The 17,195-nt window shown below is 60.3% G+C and overlaps 2 protein-coding genes across 7 annotated transcripts in view; both read left to right on the forward strand.

Moving 5' to 3' along the window:
• The window catches only part of WDR90 (WD repeat domain 90), a 31,638-nt gene extending 29,934 nt beyond the window's left edge, over nt 1-1,704 (forward strand). For both annotated transcript variants that reach the window (XM_052772910.1, XM_052772907.1), the window contains 2 exons: nt 515-599; nt 1,366-1,704. In XM_052772910.1, the coding sequence (XP_052628870.1) occupies nt 515-599; nt 1,366-1,598 (318 nt within the window). In that variant the 3' untranslated portion in view covers nt 1,599-1,704. The remainder of the gene's footprint in view (nt 1-514; nt 600-1,365) is intronic.
• A 178-nt stretch (nt 1,705-1,882) lies between these two features.
• On the forward strand, nt 1,883-15,590 carry RHOT2 (ras homolog family member T2). Of its 5 annotated transcripts, none has more exons than XM_052772867.1 (19): nt 1,883-1,973; nt 2,473-2,531; nt 3,692-3,791; nt 3,916-3,959; nt 5,264-5,317; nt 5,750-5,802; nt 6,356-6,464; nt 6,931-7,032; nt 7,487-7,585; nt 8,039-8,147; nt 8,431-8,551; nt 9,417-9,501; nt 10,609-10,754; nt 10,843-10,943; nt 11,016-11,146; nt 11,608-11,688; nt 11,897-12,019; nt 12,125-12,327; nt 13,698-15,590. In XM_052772867.1, exons 1-19 carry the CDS (start codon nt 1,937-1,939, stop codon nt 13,813-13,815), a joined length of 1,875 nt encoding a protein of 624 aa, XP_052628827.1. In that variant the 5' UTR covers nt 1,883-1,936; the 3' UTR covers nt 13,816-15,590. The 5 variants fall into 5 exon arrangements, with proteins under 5 accessions (XP_052628827.1, XP_052628828.1, XP_052628831.1 ...); XM_052772868.1 differs by having other exon boundaries at nt 1,887-1,973; nt 3,710-3,791; XM_052772871.1 differs by having other exon boundaries at nt 1,890-1,973; nt 2,478-2,531; nt 3,710-3,791.
• The last annotated feature ends 1,605 nt before the right edge of the window (nt 15,591-17,195 follow it).

Raw genomic sequence — 17,195 nt, forward strand, 5'->3', positions numbered from 1 at the left:
TGCCAGGGCGGTGCGAACCCTCCTCTGCTGCTGCAGGGCTGTGGCCACGTCCAACGAGGTGCAGTGGAGGGGAGGCAGTGCTGCCCTGTGTGTAAAGCCAAGTCTGAAGGTTTGGGGTGGGCTCAGGCAAGCAGCTGCTCAGGGCAACAGCTTTTCATCTCAGAAACTCCAGAGTCTGGCCCAGGTAACTGGTGAGTGGCAGGGCCCTGCCCCTGCCTCTGGCTGCGTCTGGGCAGGCTGCCAGTCCCTTCTGCTGCCCTGCTGCCTTTCCATCTGACTGGAAGGGAAGGCGTTTGCTTTCAGGAGCACTAACGGTCTCTAAATCATTGAGTCGAGTCTCCTCTGGAAACTCAATGCCTTTGGCAGGTTTCTGAGCTCTGAGAGGCGTGCCGTGCATGTTAGCCTCCCCTTTGAGAGGAGCCCTTTAGCCTCCTCACAACTGTCACTGCAGCAGCTCTGGTCTCCCACCTTCTCATTTCTGAGGTGTTGGTGTGTATCTCTTGCTGGAGCGTAGGTAGTTGAGAAGATCTCCTTGCCGTACTTTGCCACATCGCTCAGCCTGTCTCCGGCAGCGCGCTTCATGGCTGTCGGCTTCGGCGGTGAGTACTGGAGGGTGCCGTGGGCTCTGTTGCCCAGGCTTCCTTGTCTCCAGGTCACGGGTGGTTGGGAGGGATCTCTCCTTCTTCCCGCTAGTGGGGGGGGGGGGAAACCAAGTGTACTTTTTCCTTTAACATGCACACACACCAGCCCATATCCTCGGACCCTGGGAGCTGTGGTTCTGGGACTGCGGGCAGGGTATGTGTCAGGCAAGGAGAAAGCTCCAGGAGACTCGTAGGTCAGAAATGAGATGCATGAGCTCAATCCTGTTTGTCAATGAGCAGGATTTGTCACTCGAATGACTTCCTGGGGTTATGGGCTGTCTTCATCTCTGTGGCTGTGTGAGCTACAGCCTGAGAGGCAGAAGGGACCTTCCCACAGCACGGGGACAATCAGCACCCTTCTCTTGTCAAGGGCACCCTGCTCCTGTAGCTGTTTGTGTCTGCCTGGGGAGGCAGCACTTATGTCCATCCCGCTCTGACAGCTGCTCTCGAGAGCGGGGTGAGCTCCACACCTGCCCTAGAGCTGTGGGGCACCTGCTGAGCCCAGGACCAGGTGCTTTGGGTGGGTGTGAGACAGCAGAGCTGCTGTTAATTGCCCACTTGCTTTGGCAAGAAGCTGTCCCCTGTTGCTCAGCTTGTTGACTTGCAGCTCAGCAGGGGTGAGAGGGCCCAGGGGTGCAACTGGGAATGGTGCTCCTGGCAGGGACAAGCCCCATGGCCGTGGAGCCTCCCTCCCCTGGCACTGAGCCGCTTCCTTTCCTCACAGAACGGCTCCTCAGGCTGCTGCGCTGCCCCGCCAGTGATGCACAGGACTACGCTGGCCATGATGACACAGTCCACCTCTGCCGCTTCTCCCCCTCCGGCTGCCGACTCCTCACGGCCTCCCACAGCGCCGTCCTCGTCTGGGAGCTCGCAGGCCCCCCCGGACCAGCGGCACTTCTCCAGCGCGGGAGGAAGGCTGCGGCCAGGCCCCAGCTCCTAGGCGAGGCCCCGGCTTAGGCCTCAACCAGGCCCCAGCCGCCCCCTCCGCCCTCCCCCCCCCCAGCCGCGGGTTGCTGGGGCGGGACGCGGCGGCGGGCCCGCAGGCCAGGCCCGGGCGGTTGCGGGATGCGGTTTTTTTTTTCTTTGGTTGGTTTTTTTTTGCTTTTGTTTCTTGTTAATAAAACATCGAAAGCGGAAGGCAGGAGGTCTGGGAGTGCTGCGCGCCGCCCCCGCTCGGCAGGGGGCGCTACTCTGCCGGCGCCGCTCTGCGCCGCCGCTCGCTGGTGTGGCCGGAAGTGGGGGGGGGCGGTGGCGGTGGCGGCGGCGGCCCCGGGAGCGGCGGCGGCGGCGCCGCCATGAAGCGGGACGTGCGCATCCTCCTGCTGGGGGAGGGTAAGGCGGGCGGGGGGGTGGGCTCCTGGGGCCCTCCGGGCGGCCCGGGGCCCGTAGGGTGCCACCCGGCACCGGGAGGGCTTCGCCTGCGGGGGAGGCCGGGGGGAACGGCCGGGCCTGCCCGTGGCCCCGGCCCCCGGGGTGGGGGGGAGCTGGCGGCGCGGGAGACGTGTCCCCCACTGTGGACGGTGGCAGTGCCCTCCGGCCGCCGTTGCCAGCCCCGCGGGCTCCCGTTTCTGTCGACTCCTGCGGGCGAGGCCCTTGCTGTGGGCTCCCTCCAGCAGCCCCGGGCTCCTCGCCGTGGGCGAGTCGGGCTGAAGCGCCGCACCGCTTTACCGGCCTCCGCCCCGAGGTCTCCCGCAGGGCAAGGACACCGACGTCTCCTTCGCCCTCAGACCGAGCCGCCCCGGGTCCCGTGGGTGTGATTGAGGCCGGCCACTGCCCGTGGCCCGCTCAGGCTCTGCCGAGCCAGTGCCAACTTCTTCCCTTACTTTCCTAGCCCAGGTGGGGAAGACATCTCTGATCATGGCTCTGGTGGGCGAGGAATTTCCTGAAGAGGTGAGTGTGAGGGGGATGACGACACCCCTGGGCCCCCTCGCTGGGTGCCCGGCCAGGCATCTGTGGGACGGCTCTGTCCCAAGTGGCATTAGCCGGAGGTGAGGTGTCTGGGAGGTGCACACAGCTCCCTGGGGACTGGTGACAGCCACGGGGCTGGTTCCTGTGATTTTAAGCCTGTGAGGACCATGTAGAACTTCTGCTGAAATGGTGTTTTCTCCGGTTTGGGCTTTGATCCCTGAGTTGGGGCCCTGTCTGCCCTGGCAAGGGGCGTAGGTACCTCCCAGGGCCCTGCTCCCCACAGCCACAGCCAGCACGCTGCAGTTGGGGGTCTCTGTGTCCACCAGCATAGCAGGCCGTGGGGCCCAGCCTTGCCTCGCGCAGCAAGGCCGTTTGCTCCCCAGCTCCGGCTTTGCTACGGTGGCATTGGCACAGAGCCCTTGGAAGGGGTTGAGCCAAGTTCCCTGCCCCTCTGTGCCCATCTGGAGATGGGCTTGGTGCTTTGAGCTGGGCTATCTGTGAGGGGCAGCATCCAGCCTGCCTGTGCGTGCCCTTTGGAGCCTCCATCTCAGTGGCTCACAGTCCCATCATAGTTTGGATAGGGAAACGGGATCGGTCTGGCTGGGCATGTTTGCCCTGTGCTGTCAGGTGGCTTCTCCCGCTGCCCATGAGCAGATGGTGCCCTCTGTGATGTTTGCACTGGGAAGCATCAGCTCTGGGCGCCTGGGGGAGGATCGGCTCCACACACCTTCCTGTGCTCTCACAGCAAAGCCCGGACAATCAGCTTAGTGCTTCTCCCAGCTGCCAAGAGGTCAGGCCAGAGAGCTGGGGGAGTTCTGAGGGCTTATCTCCAGAGCTGTAGCAGGGGCGGCAGCGCTGACTTGTCTGAAAGATGGCTACCCCGGCAGGACTCGGTGCCATCAAGAGCTGTGTCTCGAGGAGGGGCTTGGGGCTGGGAGGCGGTTGGAGGTTTCACCGCAGGGACGCTGGAGGTACTGTAGTGAGCCACAGGAGCAGCTGCAGCCCAGTGGGCCAAGAACGATCTGTGGTCTGGAGCTCATCCCACCCTGGCAGGGGAGGGCGCCAGGTAGTGGTCATGCTGGGATCTGAAGTCCCTTGTCACCCATCCTCTGGGTTGCGTTTGGCACGGCTGGCTGGGCCAGAGTCTGCTGGCTTTGCAGGTGCCCCCTCGAGCGGAGGAGATCACGATCCCGGCTGATGTCACCCCTGAGAAGGTCCCCACACACATAGTGGACTACTCAGGTAGGGCCCTGTCCCTCCTCGCTCTCTGCCGGCCTCGTTTTTCCCCTTCTCTCCCCAGCTGAGGGGAATGGGAAGGGGTCCCCGCTGCTGGGGACGGTTGGTGACAGCTCTCTTCTCCATCCAGAGTCAGAGCAGACGGAGGACGAGCTGCAGGAGGAGATCGCTAAGGTGAGTGGGGCTGGACGGGGGTGTTGCGGGACAGGAGGCTATGGTGCCTGTAGCCCTGCAGCCGGTGAGTGACGCATGGCTTCTCACACTCCCCGTTAGCTGCCTGGAGATGTGCAGGCAGTTGGTTATCTGTGGATTAGTGCTATCGGTTTGTTTAGAGGTTTGTTTAATCCTTCTCTGTCTTGTAAGCTGTTGTACGTGGCTTGTCCTGGCCCTCCGGGGAGCCTCCAGAAGGAGAGCGGTGGGGGGCAGCTCGCTGCCTACCAGGAGGTGGAGGAGGCTGCTGAGCAGATGATGTGCTCTTAGCCTCGGGATGTTCCCAACAAGCTCAGAAGAGGGGAGAAGCAGTTGCTGGGCTTGGGTGAGACCCCCCTGCTCCCTACATTAGGTCACTGTGGCTGCCTGATGAAACAGTGGCACAGAGGAGTTGGTTTGGAAGCTGGAGTGCTGGGCAGGGAGGGATGAGGGCTCCCACGTCCCTTGGAGCAGCCATGGAGGAATAATCTAGCCGTCCGGCTGTGGTGGGCCCAGCTGCTCTTCTCTGCCGTGGGATTAACCTCGGCTCTGCGCAGAGGAGGACCTCTTGATTGTGGATAATAAAACTGTCTCTCCTCTGTGCATCTCATGGGAGCAAAGCTATTTAATCTCTCCACCTCGGTGGCTAAGGGCCAAGGAGGTGGGCTGGTGGGCATGGGGGTCCTGCTCCCTCCACCCAGACAGTAAGAGTATACAGAAGCTTAAAATGGCTCCAGGAAATCCTGCCTAAACCCTTGTGTGTCGTCGGGATTAGCACTAAGCTCTCTCCTGAAAGGGCCAGTGATCCCTCCTGTCTGCTTCAAATAAAGAATTGGTGTCAACGCTGTCTGCACAGGGTCGGGGAGGGGAGGAGGGCAGCGGCCACTGGCCCAGCACAGGGCACAGGCAGAGCCATCGTGAGGGGGATAGTGAGGTGTGGCAGCGGGGAACCAGGGTGTCAGGTGTGGAGGCAGATGTGCTCGTGGCAGCTCCTGAAGCAGAGGGGCCAGTCTTTGCTTCAGGCAGCCCGTTGTAGAGCTCGTGTTGACAGCAGGCGAGTCGTTGCTGTCGGAGGCTGTGTGTACGTGTGCACGCTCACGCGCGCTCAACCGCTACTGCCGGGTTTCAGTGCAAGCATGACAGCGGCACGTGGGGCTGGAGCTGCCTGGCTGCGGGGCCGGCCTGATGGCTGTGGCAGGGCTGTGCCTCAGGCTCAGGCTGCCTCCCCGCTGCGGTGGGTGCACCGCAGGGACCCTCGCTCGCCAACCTCTGCCGCTTCTCTCTTGCAGGCTAACGTGGTCTGCGTGGTTTACGATGTCACCAAGGAGGCCACGATCGAGAAGGTAATGGGTCCCCCACCGGAGCCCTGAGCAGCTCCACTCCAGCAGCAACACCAGAGGGGAAGGGGTTCCCAGCGCTGGGTCCTAACCAGCTGCCTGGGCTTTTTGGTGTGGGCGAGTACTGATGCCCCCCAACCCTGCGGAGGATGTGGGGTTCCAGACCTCTGCAAGCAGAGGCAGGCTGAGTGCAGTCCAAGCTTGCTGCCACGTCGGCTGTTGTTGTCACGTGCTGGGGGGCAGCAGGCTTGTCACATCTTTCTGCTGGCATCCAGCATCCCTGGGTCTGCTCTGCCTGCTGGTGCGGGGGAATGCCGGGGAGCAGATGGCTGCAGGGCCCTGCTGACTGCTGCGGTGCCTGCGCTGGGAGCTGTGCTGGGAGCTGCCTCTCCCTCCCCAGGCTGCGCTGACAGGCCTTTTCCTGTGCTCGCCTTTCAGATTCGCACAAAGTGGATCCCCATGGTGAATGGGGGAGTTGAAAAGGGCTCCAGGTACCGTGTGTGGCGTGGTCCGTGGATGCAGAATTGGGGGATTTGGGAGGCCGCAGGGTGCCCACTGCCCGTGCCTCCTCCTGAGGTTACTGAGATCAAACCAACTTTGCGGCTTGTGCCTAGACCACTTGTAGCAGAAGAACATGGGGACTTTTCTCCCTCGCAGATCTAGCCGAGGTAGAGGGCCACGGGAGAGGGTTCATTCCTCCCTTGTACACTTCTCAGCCAGGCAGGGAGACGAAGCTGCCCAGGGAATACGGGAGCACAGAAGCCATAATCTGTGTGTGCATCACTTAGGCAGAAGGCTGCTGTGCTGGATTAAAGGCTCATGAACGTACTGTTGCTGGGTGAAAGCGTAAGCAGGATCAGGCAGTCTGTTTCTCCAGATGGATGCTCCCAGCCGTGGGAGGCAGGAAAGCTGCTGTGGACCTTGTGGAGGAGGGTGGGGAGGCTCCCCGGCCTGCTGCCTCGGAGCATGTGTGGCTGGGGCAGCGCTGGGATCGAGAGAGGGGTGGCTTCACTCGTGCTCTCTGAGACTGTCTTTCTTCCCCAGGATCCCCATTATTTTAGTGGGAAACAAGTCTGACCTGCAGGTGGGGAGCTCCATGGATGTCATCCTGCCCATCATGAACCAGTTCTCAGAGATCGAGACCTGTGTGGAGGTGAGGGGACTGGAGGGTTTCTGCAAAGCCTTCCTGAGGGGTAGGAGCGCTTGTCTGGTGTAAGCCAGGGAGCCTTCGTGCTTGTGGAGAGCTGCCCTGCTAATGGCACTCTGCAGAAGAACCCCTGTCTGGGTCTTGAAGGCCTGTGCTTTAGGCTTTCTGTCCTTTGCCTTCCTTGCAGGGAGTGGGTTTCAGTGTCTGCCCACTCTGGCTCTCTAGCTGTAACTGGTCTTGGAGCTACGTGCAGCCCTTGTTGGGTCTGGGGCTGTGGAACAGGCACAGCAAAGCCAGAGCATGAGCAGGAGGTTTCCCTTTTGTTTTTTCCTAATGGTGGACAGACATTGCTCTGTGCTTTGATGAGCAACTTGTCTGACTCAGGGAGCTCATATTGTCTTCCTTCTGCCCCTTGTCACAAGACCATTGCCTGTCCCCGCTCACAGGGCTGTCTCTTCCTTTGAATCCCTAGTGCTCTGCCAAGAACCTCAAGAACATCTCTGAGCTCTTCTACTATGCCCAGAAAGCTGTGCTGCACCCCACCGCTCCCCTCTATGACCCAGAGGAGAAACAGGTAGGAAGCACTGCTCACAGCCCCTGGAGGAATCTCCTTCCCCTCACAGCGCTCTGGTCTCTTGCAGTGCTTTTGCCCCTGGGTAGGAGGGTGGAGAGTTTGGGCCGATGCAGCCAGAACAAGGGGAAAGCATCCATCTCCTGTGCTCAGAGCAGCCAGCGAGCATATCCAGGCCAGAGAGATCTGCAAGGACTGGGGGCACGTTGGGGCAGAAGCCCTCATGCTGCAGACCATGTGTTAGCCATGGTGGGGAGGGTCCAGGAGAAAACTTCTCTGTGGGCTGTCCTGCTTCTGACTCCCACCTCCAAGGTGGCTGTGGTACTAGCCTAGCTGGACCGTGTTCCCAGCCAGTGCAGGAAGGGAACCCCTCTGCGCATGGGGTTTCAGGAGGCAGGAGGAAGAGCCAGGCTGAAGGTGATGCCCTGTTTTTGTCACTGTGGTTGGTCCCTTGCAGCTGAAACCTGCGTGTGCACGAGCGCTGACCCGGATTTTCAACCTCTCGGACCAGGATAACAACCAGATCCTTAGTGATGATGAACTCAACTACTTCCAGGTAGGGCTGGCTGCGGAGTTAAGTATTCCCCAGTCCCTTGTGGAAAGCCCCAGGGGTCCCTTTTCCTTCCAATACCAGGCAGAAAGGCTATCCTGTCCTGACACAGCTGTCCTGTTTGCATTCAGTACATCTGCTGTTGCACAGCTGAAGCACCATAGAGTGCATCTCTGAGCATGTGGGGATCCACAGGTCTTCCATTTTCACTAAGCTTGGGCCGAGTTTGCTCTGCTGTAGGAAGAGGAGGCGGCTCTGGAGATGTTGAGAGTCATACTTCATTGGGCTGCTGAGGAACAGGAGTTTGGTCAGGGTCTAAGGAAGTAATCCCTGAGCTTGGTGGATTTTCTCTCCTAGAAACACTGTCTCGTTGCCAGGGGAGAGGGATGCTGGCAGAGACAGAGGGTTGTGCTGTCTGTATGCTTTGCTGACAATGACATTCTTTCTCTTGGGAGGTAGAAGTCCTGCTTTGGAAACCCACTGGCTCCCCAAGCCCTGGAGGACGTAAAGATGGTTGTGTGGAAGAACACCACAGACGGGGTGCAGGACAACGGCCTGACATTGAATGGTAACGGCACAAGGGCTCCATGCTCCTTCCCAGCGAGGGATGGAGGGACCCATCTCCTTCAGCACATTGTGAGGGGCCCTGTCCTTGGGCAGAGCCTCTCGGCTCTCGTTCCAAGCCTAATTAGTCCCTCTTGTCAAAGCAAGCCTGAGCCTGCTGTGGCTACTAGAGCTCCCTGTCCAAGCAGCCTGTTTTCCCAGGGAAAGCGTGGTCCCGAGGAGTGGATCCCTGAGGCTGAGTGCTTGGTTGGCCTGACTGTGTCTGAGCTGCCTGATCTCTCCTGCAGGCTTCCTCTTCCTCAACACACTCTTCATCCAGAGGGGCCGGCATGAGACCACCTGGACCATCCTTCGCCGTTTTGGCTACGACGATGAGCTGGCACTGACAGATGACTATCTCTACCCACAGTGCGTATCCTGCCGTGGAGTGGGGCGGGCAAGGTGTGATATCCCCGTGATGTGCAGCTTGGGCTCCCCAGCACCTTTGCTGGCTCCTTTCTGCACCCTCGGGTCTACTGCGTTCCTCAGCTGAGGCTGAGTCCTCACCCTTAGGTCATGGTTAGGTTCATGCTCCTCATCTTCCCCTGTGGGCAGGAGCTAACACGTGGGGTTGGCAACAAATACAATGGGCCTTGGAGCTGCTGTCTGTGCTGCTGGCTCTGATGTAGGCGGGCAAAGAGGAGGGGAATGAAGGACTGTCCCTGACTTCCCTTGACATCAGCAAGGGGTTTTTGAAGGCTATTCTGTCTCTGCCTGAGCTGAGGCAGAATGACTCTGTTGGGAGCAACGAGCTGTCAGCATAGCCTTCCCAGCTGATTCTGCAGCTGCTGTCTCTTCTCTCGTCCCTGCCACCCTGGAGGTGGTGATCTGGCAGTAATGAAAGGGTTTGGCTTGTGAGCTGCCTCGTCCTCAGGCAGCAAGCAGGCTGCGCAGGGAGGTGACAGGACCCGTGCTGGTGGAAAGCACCCCGGGGGTAGTGCTGTGCCCTACTGAAGCCGTGGGCACGAGACAGAGTGAGGGCTACATCATCCCCCTGGCTGCTTGGGCAGTGTGGATGTACCGAAGAGAGGCCACTGTGCATCCTTGAGGGCTTCTCCCCAAAACAAGAGGGCTGTGTCAAGGAATAGCCAGGCCTGCAGACAACTGCTGGCCTTGAGCAGGGAGGGAGTGGGGACCTGTGTCCTCTGGGTGAGATCTGGGTTGGCCAAAGACCCACTCACACACTGCCCTTTGTTGGGGGCTTCAGGAGGCTCACTTGGGTCTCTTCCGACAGGTTCCGCCTTCCCCCTGGCTGCTCTACAGAGCTCAACCACTTGGGCTACCAGTTCCTGCAGCGGCTGTTTGAGAAGCATGACAAGGTGGGCAGTGTGTGGCGGAGCTGCCTGGGGAAGGGACACTTTCTGCTAGGCCTGCATGCTTGGGCGTAGCTGCTCTCCTGTCCACCCCTCTGTTCCAGGGAGCTTCTTGCCGAGGCTTTGGGAGCAGGAGGTGGTCACAGCGAGCTGTAGGTGGTCTGATGGCAGCAGGGTGTCGAGGGCATGGGGTTGTGGTCGCTACCCTTGACCAAAGGGCAGCCAATAAGTTTGGGCCTTCAGGGGATGGGTCTGAGTTAACATCAAACCGGCGTAGCCCCTCGTAGTGCCTGGCTGCGGCATGCAGGACGGCAGGGAAAGTGGGCACAGCTGCTGGCCTGCAGCCACGACCAAGCACAAGCATCTGCACGGCTGCCAGCCCTGTGGAGGGGGTGCCAGGCTGGAGAGAGGGAGAGAAAGCAACTGATTAGTGCCATACTCTGGCTCTTTGGACAGTGGGAGAAGGGAATGTATTGGATCAGCACGCACCTGTTCAGACTAGTTATTCAGATGTTGGTGTGCACCTGGGATATGGCAGCTCTGTGGCCACAGGGAATTGCAGCACAGAGTCGATGCCCATCCCTGTGTGCCCAGATGCTGGCAGATCCTTTGTGGCATGGCCCTGTGGCACACCAGCCTGAAGATGCTGCCTTGGCATGTTGCTAGTTGGCAGCCAGTGGCCCAGCGGCCGCACACAGACCTTGGGTTAGTTACCCTGCAGTGTGGAAGGCCAGGCTGGATCGATGCAGGCTGGTGCGGGGTGGTTGGCCCCAGGGAACCTCAGGGCTGCGGGGTGAGTGTGGACAGGACCTGCCCGGTAGCAGGGCTGGCACTGGTTCCAGCTGCAATTGTAGAGCAGGATTGGCCTGTCTCTTGTGCAGTGATGGGAGTCCCTGGGGCACAGGCTCTCTGCACGCTCATGCAGCTCTGGGCTTGCTCTTAATTGATTTCTGCCATTGAAAGCATCCCTGTGTCATTCTGCAGCAGTGAGCAGGGTGGCTTGTGTGCCGGGGACCCTCTCTGGACCCCGATGCTTGGTATGACTGCAGAGAGCTACTGCTGCATCATGGGCTGTGTCCTGCCTCACCTGCTGACTCCCCTTTGTTTCGGCAGGACCAGGACGGAGCCCTGTCACCCATAGAGCTGCAGAACTTCTTCAGTGTCTTCCCCTGTGTGCCCTGGGGCCCCGAGCTCTACAACACGGTATGCACCACTGATAAAGGCCTGCTTTCCCTGCATGGATTCCTCTGCCAGTGGACGTAAGCTCAGTCCCTCTCCCTCGCCTTTAGTCACATCACTTAGCCCTTGCTGACCTTTTCGGCTTCCCGGTGCGCTCTGTCTCTCCAGGCTCGTGGCTTACCTGGATGTGCGGCACTGCCTGGAGTGCCTGGGCTACCTGGGCTACCCCATTCTCTCGGAGCAGGACTCCCAGACACAAGCCCTCACAGGTACGGCCATGCCCTCCCCTCCTGTCACGGCTCAGGTCCCTCCTCTTGCTCACCCAGCCTCTCTCCTGCCAGTGACCCGGGAGAAGAGGATCGACCTGGAGAAAGGCCAGACCCAGAGAAACGTCTTCCTCTGCAAGGTGCTGGGAGCCAGGGGCGCAGGCAAGTCTGCCTTCCTGCAGGCCTTCCTCGGCAGGAGCCTCGCGGTGAGTCGCTGCTCCCCTCTCCGGCCACGCTGCAGCGGGGTGTCCTGGCGCAGCAGGAGGCAGAGCCGTGAGGCCATTGAGTGATCTGCCGCGTGATGGCACCTCCCTGCCCACAGCCAGGCCCCAGTGTCCCAGCAAAGGGCTTCACACCCCACTCCATGCAAGTGGTGCCAGTTGCTGTGGCACTTGCATCCTTAATTTTGCCTAAGGCAGCGTGCCCACTCCCTCTGCTTGTCCCGAGGATCTGGAGGGGCTATGCCTTTCCTGGGCAGCTGTATCTCCCCGAGGTGATGCTGGCTTTCCCTGCTTGTTACGAACAGCCCCGCATCTCGTGGCAGGCGCCAGCTGGCCTTCAGGTGGCTGTTACACCACAAGGCCTCGGGGCAGCGTGAAATGCTCTCCCTCCCCCAAGCACTGCTCTCGCTCCCTGCTGTCTGAGTCGGTGTTTTCTTCGGTGGCAGGCCCAGAGGGAGAACCCAGGAGAGCCATCCCTCTACGTGATCAACACGGTGCAGGTCAACGGCCAGGAAAAGTACCTTATAGTAAGTCAGGGAGAGGAGGGAATCGCTGCTGTGCCTGGCTCGCAGCAGGGCAGGGCTGTGTCCCCCCATATTGCTGCAGTGCCATCCCGTCACCCCTGGCCTGGGTTGTGGCTCCAGTCACGCCGGCACAGTCTGTGTGCTGGTGAGAGAAACAGCCGATCTCCTTGAGACGGTGCTGTGCCACGCATCCTTTCCCCTCCCGCCCCAGCTGTATGAGGTCAGCGCTGACACGAAGTTCGTGAAGCCGTCGGACACAGCCTGCGATGTCGCCTGCTTCGTCTATGACCTGAGCGACCCCAGATCCTTCAGCTACTGTGCCAGTGTTTATAAGGTAGCTGGCAGGGGCCCTATGGGACTTCAGCTTTTGTGTGGCAGCCCCGCATCTCCCAGCGGCTGGTTGCTTACCCCTCGCTGGGACTTCTCCCTGTCTCTGCAGCAACACTATATGGACAGCCAGATCCCCTGCGTCTTCGTGGCCTCTAAGACAGACCTGCCAGAAGCAAGTCAGCAGCCTGGGCTCTCCCCTGCTGAGTTCTGCTACAAGCACTGCCTCCCGCCGCCCTTCCTCTTCTCCTGCCACAGCCAGGGTCCGCCCAGCACCACCGTCTACAACAAGCTGGCCACCGCCGCCACCTTCCCGTTAGTATCCTTCCCGCGGAGGGGACTCTTGGCTGGGAGTGGAGCTTGGGGAGGGCGGCTGCGTCTGAACTGTGCCTCTGCCACATTGCTTTTGGTTTGGTTTCTGCTCATGCAAGTAATTGAAACAAAAAGGCCACTTCTTCCCCTGCTTGGAGAGGGTGGAGGCTCTCTTCTGCCTTGTGTGTGTCTCTGGCAGATTTATTAGATCTTGCCACAGGAGTTTTTATTTTTGAAGCCTAAGATAAAAAAATGCTGAAGGGGAGTAGCCAGCCTAGTTTGCCGAGGCCTGCAGAGACGGGGTGGCAGCTATTTTCTCCTGATGAGATGGATCAGACTGAAAAAGAGGTCAGTGAAGCAAGACCTCTGTTCGCACAGCCTCCCTTTGGGAAGGAACCACACCTGAAAGGGGCTGGGTAACAGGGCAGGGAGGCAGCCAGGCTGGTCATGGGCAGTGAGGGGACATCTGGGAAGGAGAACATGTCTGCGTGTGGCATCGCTCTGCTTGAGGGACGGAGGGGGCTGAAAGCTGAGGGTCGGTGCAATGCTGGGGGCAGAGCCCTCCTGGGGAGAACGTGTGGGTGCGCTGGAAGACAGGATGGGATTACTAGTGAGTGGTTTTCCCCTCTAGCTTCTTTTCAATAAACAACTTTATTTTTAGAGCTGACACTTTTTTTTTTTTCCTCTTCTGCAGTATTAAAATTTAAATATTCTTAATATATCTTAGGGTATGTGGTATAAATAAATAACAGCGTAATGGAGGGCCAGGGATTGGCTGTTCTCCCCTGATTTAGTGGAGAATGAATAATGGATATGTCTTTCTTCCTCGGAGAGGAGCACGTTGATGCAGGACAGTGTGTGTTTAGGAAGGGAATGTGTACGCTCGGGCAGCACTGGTCCCCTTCCCTTGCTGCCCTTAGGTTGGTGTCCCTGGCTGTGCCAGCGTCTCCACCCACATCTGCTTCTGGGTCTCAGTGCACTTTGAGTTGTAAAAGCAGCTTGACCTAGAAAGGAAGATACATACCTCCTTGCTCGTACTAATTATTTAGGTGTTGGTGTGCTATTTCCAGACCATAGGAGGGTAAAGCCACATCCGTCCCACCAGCAGGGCAGGGAGCCTTCGTGTGGCTTGATGATGATGCTGGGCAGCGGGTGCTCTGGCTTGCAGGGTCGGGGGGCCTCTTGGGGCTCTCTACCTTCAGCTGGGCTGTATCCCCCAGCCTGGAGCTGCGCTGTGGTCACCGTCCATCCCCCCGGGGACACCCCAACCTCCCTGCTTGGGGTGGAAGCGCTCTGGGCTGTGGGGGAGCTTGACGTTTGTACAGCCGTCTCTGTGCACCTCACTCACTGGCCTCTTCTCTCTTTCCTTGCAGCCACTTGAATGCCGTAGAGCTGGGAGCCGCGTCCTTCTGGCTCCGGGTGGCTCTGGGGGCCACGGTGACTGCTCTGGTAGGGTTCATGCTGTACCGCGTGCTAGCCAAGAACAAATGAGAGTCGCTCTCCACCCTGTCCTCCCTGTGACACCAGCCTCCCCGTCCCGAATGACGACCCGGTGAGGGGCCCTGTCTCAAGCTGGTCCCTGGTGGGAAATCCTCCTTTCCCCCCAGCCTGGATTGCAGGACCAGTGAAACCGGACTTCCCAGCACCAGCAGGATAGATCCCCCGGCACCGGCCAGCCTAACCCTGCCGGCCTCTGCAGCCTCCTCACCCACATGGCTCCTGCCCAGCCGTGGCAGCAGGGGCCAGGCAGCTCTGCCTGGGGGCTCCACCTCACCGGCAGCTGGAGGATCACCCTCATCTTTTATTCTGTTAAATTTTTTTAACGTTTGTTTTTAAGCTCAAACATTGAGTGTTTCAGTATCTCTTGGGCCGGGCACATCCCTTCCCTGGAGGGCTGTGCTAGTGCCCTCAATTCTGGGGGGCAGCACTCCCACAGCCCCTCGTGCCTCCAGCAGCAGCAGAGCTGTCGAATGGGCTCGTGGCTTCACCCCCCTGGGGCACACCTCCATCCCCTGTCCCTGTTTCCCTCAGCCAGAGCTGGGAAAGGCAGCCGTGGAGGGCCAGGCACTTAGACCCCCCCAAAGCCCCTGTGTTTTTGGAGTCACTCCTGGCCCCTTCTGCTGGGACACTGTGGCTGCAGCCCCCAGCCCCGGGCTGCAAGGGGAGGGAGCGATACCAGGGTCTTGTCCCAGGCTCCTCTCTCTTGCTTCTGCACAAAAATACTCCGAGTCCTGCAGTGTGCTAGGCTCTTGGCCCATCTGCCCTCCTCCCCTGCCTGTCTGCGTGGCCTGTCCCCTCCCTGCGCCACCAGTATTCACACCCGCCAGTATTCTCAGGAGCCCTGCTAAGCTGGGGAGGGCTGCAAGGGTGTCAGGCTGCAGTCCTTTCCTGGCAGTGCCATCCCTGAGCTGGTGCCACGCTGTGCCACACACCGGCCTGTGCCCCTTGTCCTGCTGTCCCCTCCACAGCGCCCTGGCCATGCTGAGGCTGTCCCAGAGTGCGAGGCTCTGAGTGTTGCATCTCCTGGTACGACTGGAAGCTCTTTCCTCCCCTGTCCCCTGCCCCGAGCCAGCATTAGCTGCCGGGCAGCTGCTGTGACTTCAGCTCAGCGCAAATCTGGGGCCAGAGTCCCACCACGTCCCTGTCTCCGAATCCCAAAGAGCAAGGCCAGCCTGTGCTGGCCCCCACACAGCTCACATCCATCCCTGGGCTCCCATCCTTCCAGGGGGGAGCCCATGTCAGGTCCTGGCTCAGTAACACTAGCTCTTAGGCTTTTTGAGCACACTCAGGGTAGGTTTCTTTGCAGGCAGCTGGTGAGGCAGCACTGAGGTAACAGCTGGAGCTGCTTTTCTGTATGTTTTGTCTATTTAAACTTTTTATCATGGCCTGGAGCCGGTGAGGGGGTTGAGAAGTTGCTGGGCAGCAGCCAGCATCTTACGGGGGCAGTCCTAGGGTGGTGCCCCTATCCTGCCAGTGCCTGGTCCCCAGCGCTGGCCGGATAGGGGGTCCCTGCCTGTGCTGGAGCCGCTCTGCTAGTCAGGCACCTGCTGCTGGCCCATGGTTCAATGGCACTGCCAGGGCCATATCTCTGGTGTTCCCGTATCCCTTCTCCGTGCCCAAGCCCACCACGCGTGGCTCTGCTAGCCAGGCCCATGTCTGGTGGTCTGACCCCGCTCCCGGCACCAGTCCATGTCTGGCAAAGCCATACCATTTTAGGAGGTTTGTTCTCTACATCAAAATAAATTTTTACACACCTTCTGCTTGCACACCGTCTCCTGCGTCTCCTGGGGAGCGGGACCCCTTGCCCCTGCCAGGGCTGCACAAAGCCTGGGGCCTCCCTTGGCTGCGTTGTGAGCGAGGAGAACCCAAGGGCCCGGGCTGCCCATCCCGTTTGCGGGCAGTTACAGGGATTTTGGACAGGAGCTGAAGCCTGGTCCTGGAGGCCAAGGATCAGGACTGGCCCAGGGCTCCTTGGTGCTTGGGGACATGGATGCCTCTGCAACAAGTGCCAGCCAGCGGGGAGAGGCAGGGAAGGAGGTGGTGGGTCTCTGTGTTGCTCCAGCAGGATCTCACAGGCAGTTGGAAGTGGAAGATTTGGCTGCCTCTGTGCCCCTGGGGAGCTGTGGCTCTGCGTATCCATCCCCACGCGGGGCTAGGGGGTCCCCGCTTCCCTGCAGCTGCCTTCCCCCTGCTGTACGGCCTGCAGCTCCCGGGGCTGTGCTGCCTCCCCTGCCTGCTCCTGTTTACCCATGGCAGCTTTTCCCTCGGCTATTTCTGTCTCTGCAGGCTCAGCCGCAGGCGCTGGGCGCTGGGCACTGGGAACGCAGGTGCAGCTGGGGAAAAGGCTTTTCCCAGCACCTCTCCAGGGCCTCTGCTTTGAGGCTGGATGGGACCAGACTGCTCCCCTGTGTGTGAGGGGGTCCCTCCGGGGTGGGAGAAGAGATCCTTCCCACTATGGCAAACCGGGGCATTCAGGGGTGCTGGGGCAGGGACCGGGAGGGAGTACGGCTGGTGCCATCGTGCAGGGTGGAGGAGGTGACGCCAAGGTGGACGGGATGCACGGTGCTCCCTGGTGAGTTCAAGCCAGGTGCCGTGGTGCATATTAATAGTGCCGGTGTGCTGGAGCTGTGCCGGAGCTGTACCAGGGCAGGCGTGGGGCAGGCGATGCACATGGCAGGGCTGTGGGAGGTCACCCATGGCCGCAAGCAATCCCTGAGGAAGGAGCCCAGGCATTACCCCGCTGCCGGGCATCTCTGCCTGCCCCATGCCAGCCGGCATCACCGCGGCATTGCCGGCCTACACAGCGCCCTGCCTGCTGCCTCCCAGCTCCTCTGCCCCAGTGTGGGGACAGCCCCATGCCACGGCAGGGCTGTGAAGCCCAGAGCTCCCCTGGCACTCAGATTGGGGCTGAGCTGTGGCCCAGGGGAGTGGGGACCGTGGCAGGGCTGGGCCCTGGGGACACCCCACCCTGTGGGACGGAGCGCCTGGCCCGAGTGCCGCTGTGCACGTCACATAAAGGGTGCCAGTTCAAGGTAAGCGGTGCCAGTGCAAGGTAAGCATGTGCTCTGTGCTGGGGCAGGTGCCAGTGCTGGAGGGACTGGGGACCCATGGGGGATGCGCCCAGAGCTGTGCTGGCCTGTGGGTGCCAGGGTTGGGATGGAGGTAAAGTTTGCAATCGCCAGTGCCAGATTCAGCAGGTACCTGGTGCTGGTATGCTGCTATCCATACTGGGATGCAGGTACCATACCAGGATACAGATTCCTGTAGCAGGAGGCAGGTACCATGCTGTGATGCAGAAACATGTACCAGGATGCAGGTACTGTACTGGGAGGCAGGTACTGTACTGGGATGTGGGTACCAGTACTGGGATG

This window comes from Harpia harpyja, chromosome 21 (genome assembly GCF_026419915.1).
Source record: "Harpia harpyja isolate bHarHar1 chromosome 21, bHarHar1 primary haplotype, whole genome shotgun sequence".
NCBI lineage: Eukaryota > Metazoa > Chordata > Aves > Accipitriformes > Accipitridae > Harpia > Harpia harpyja.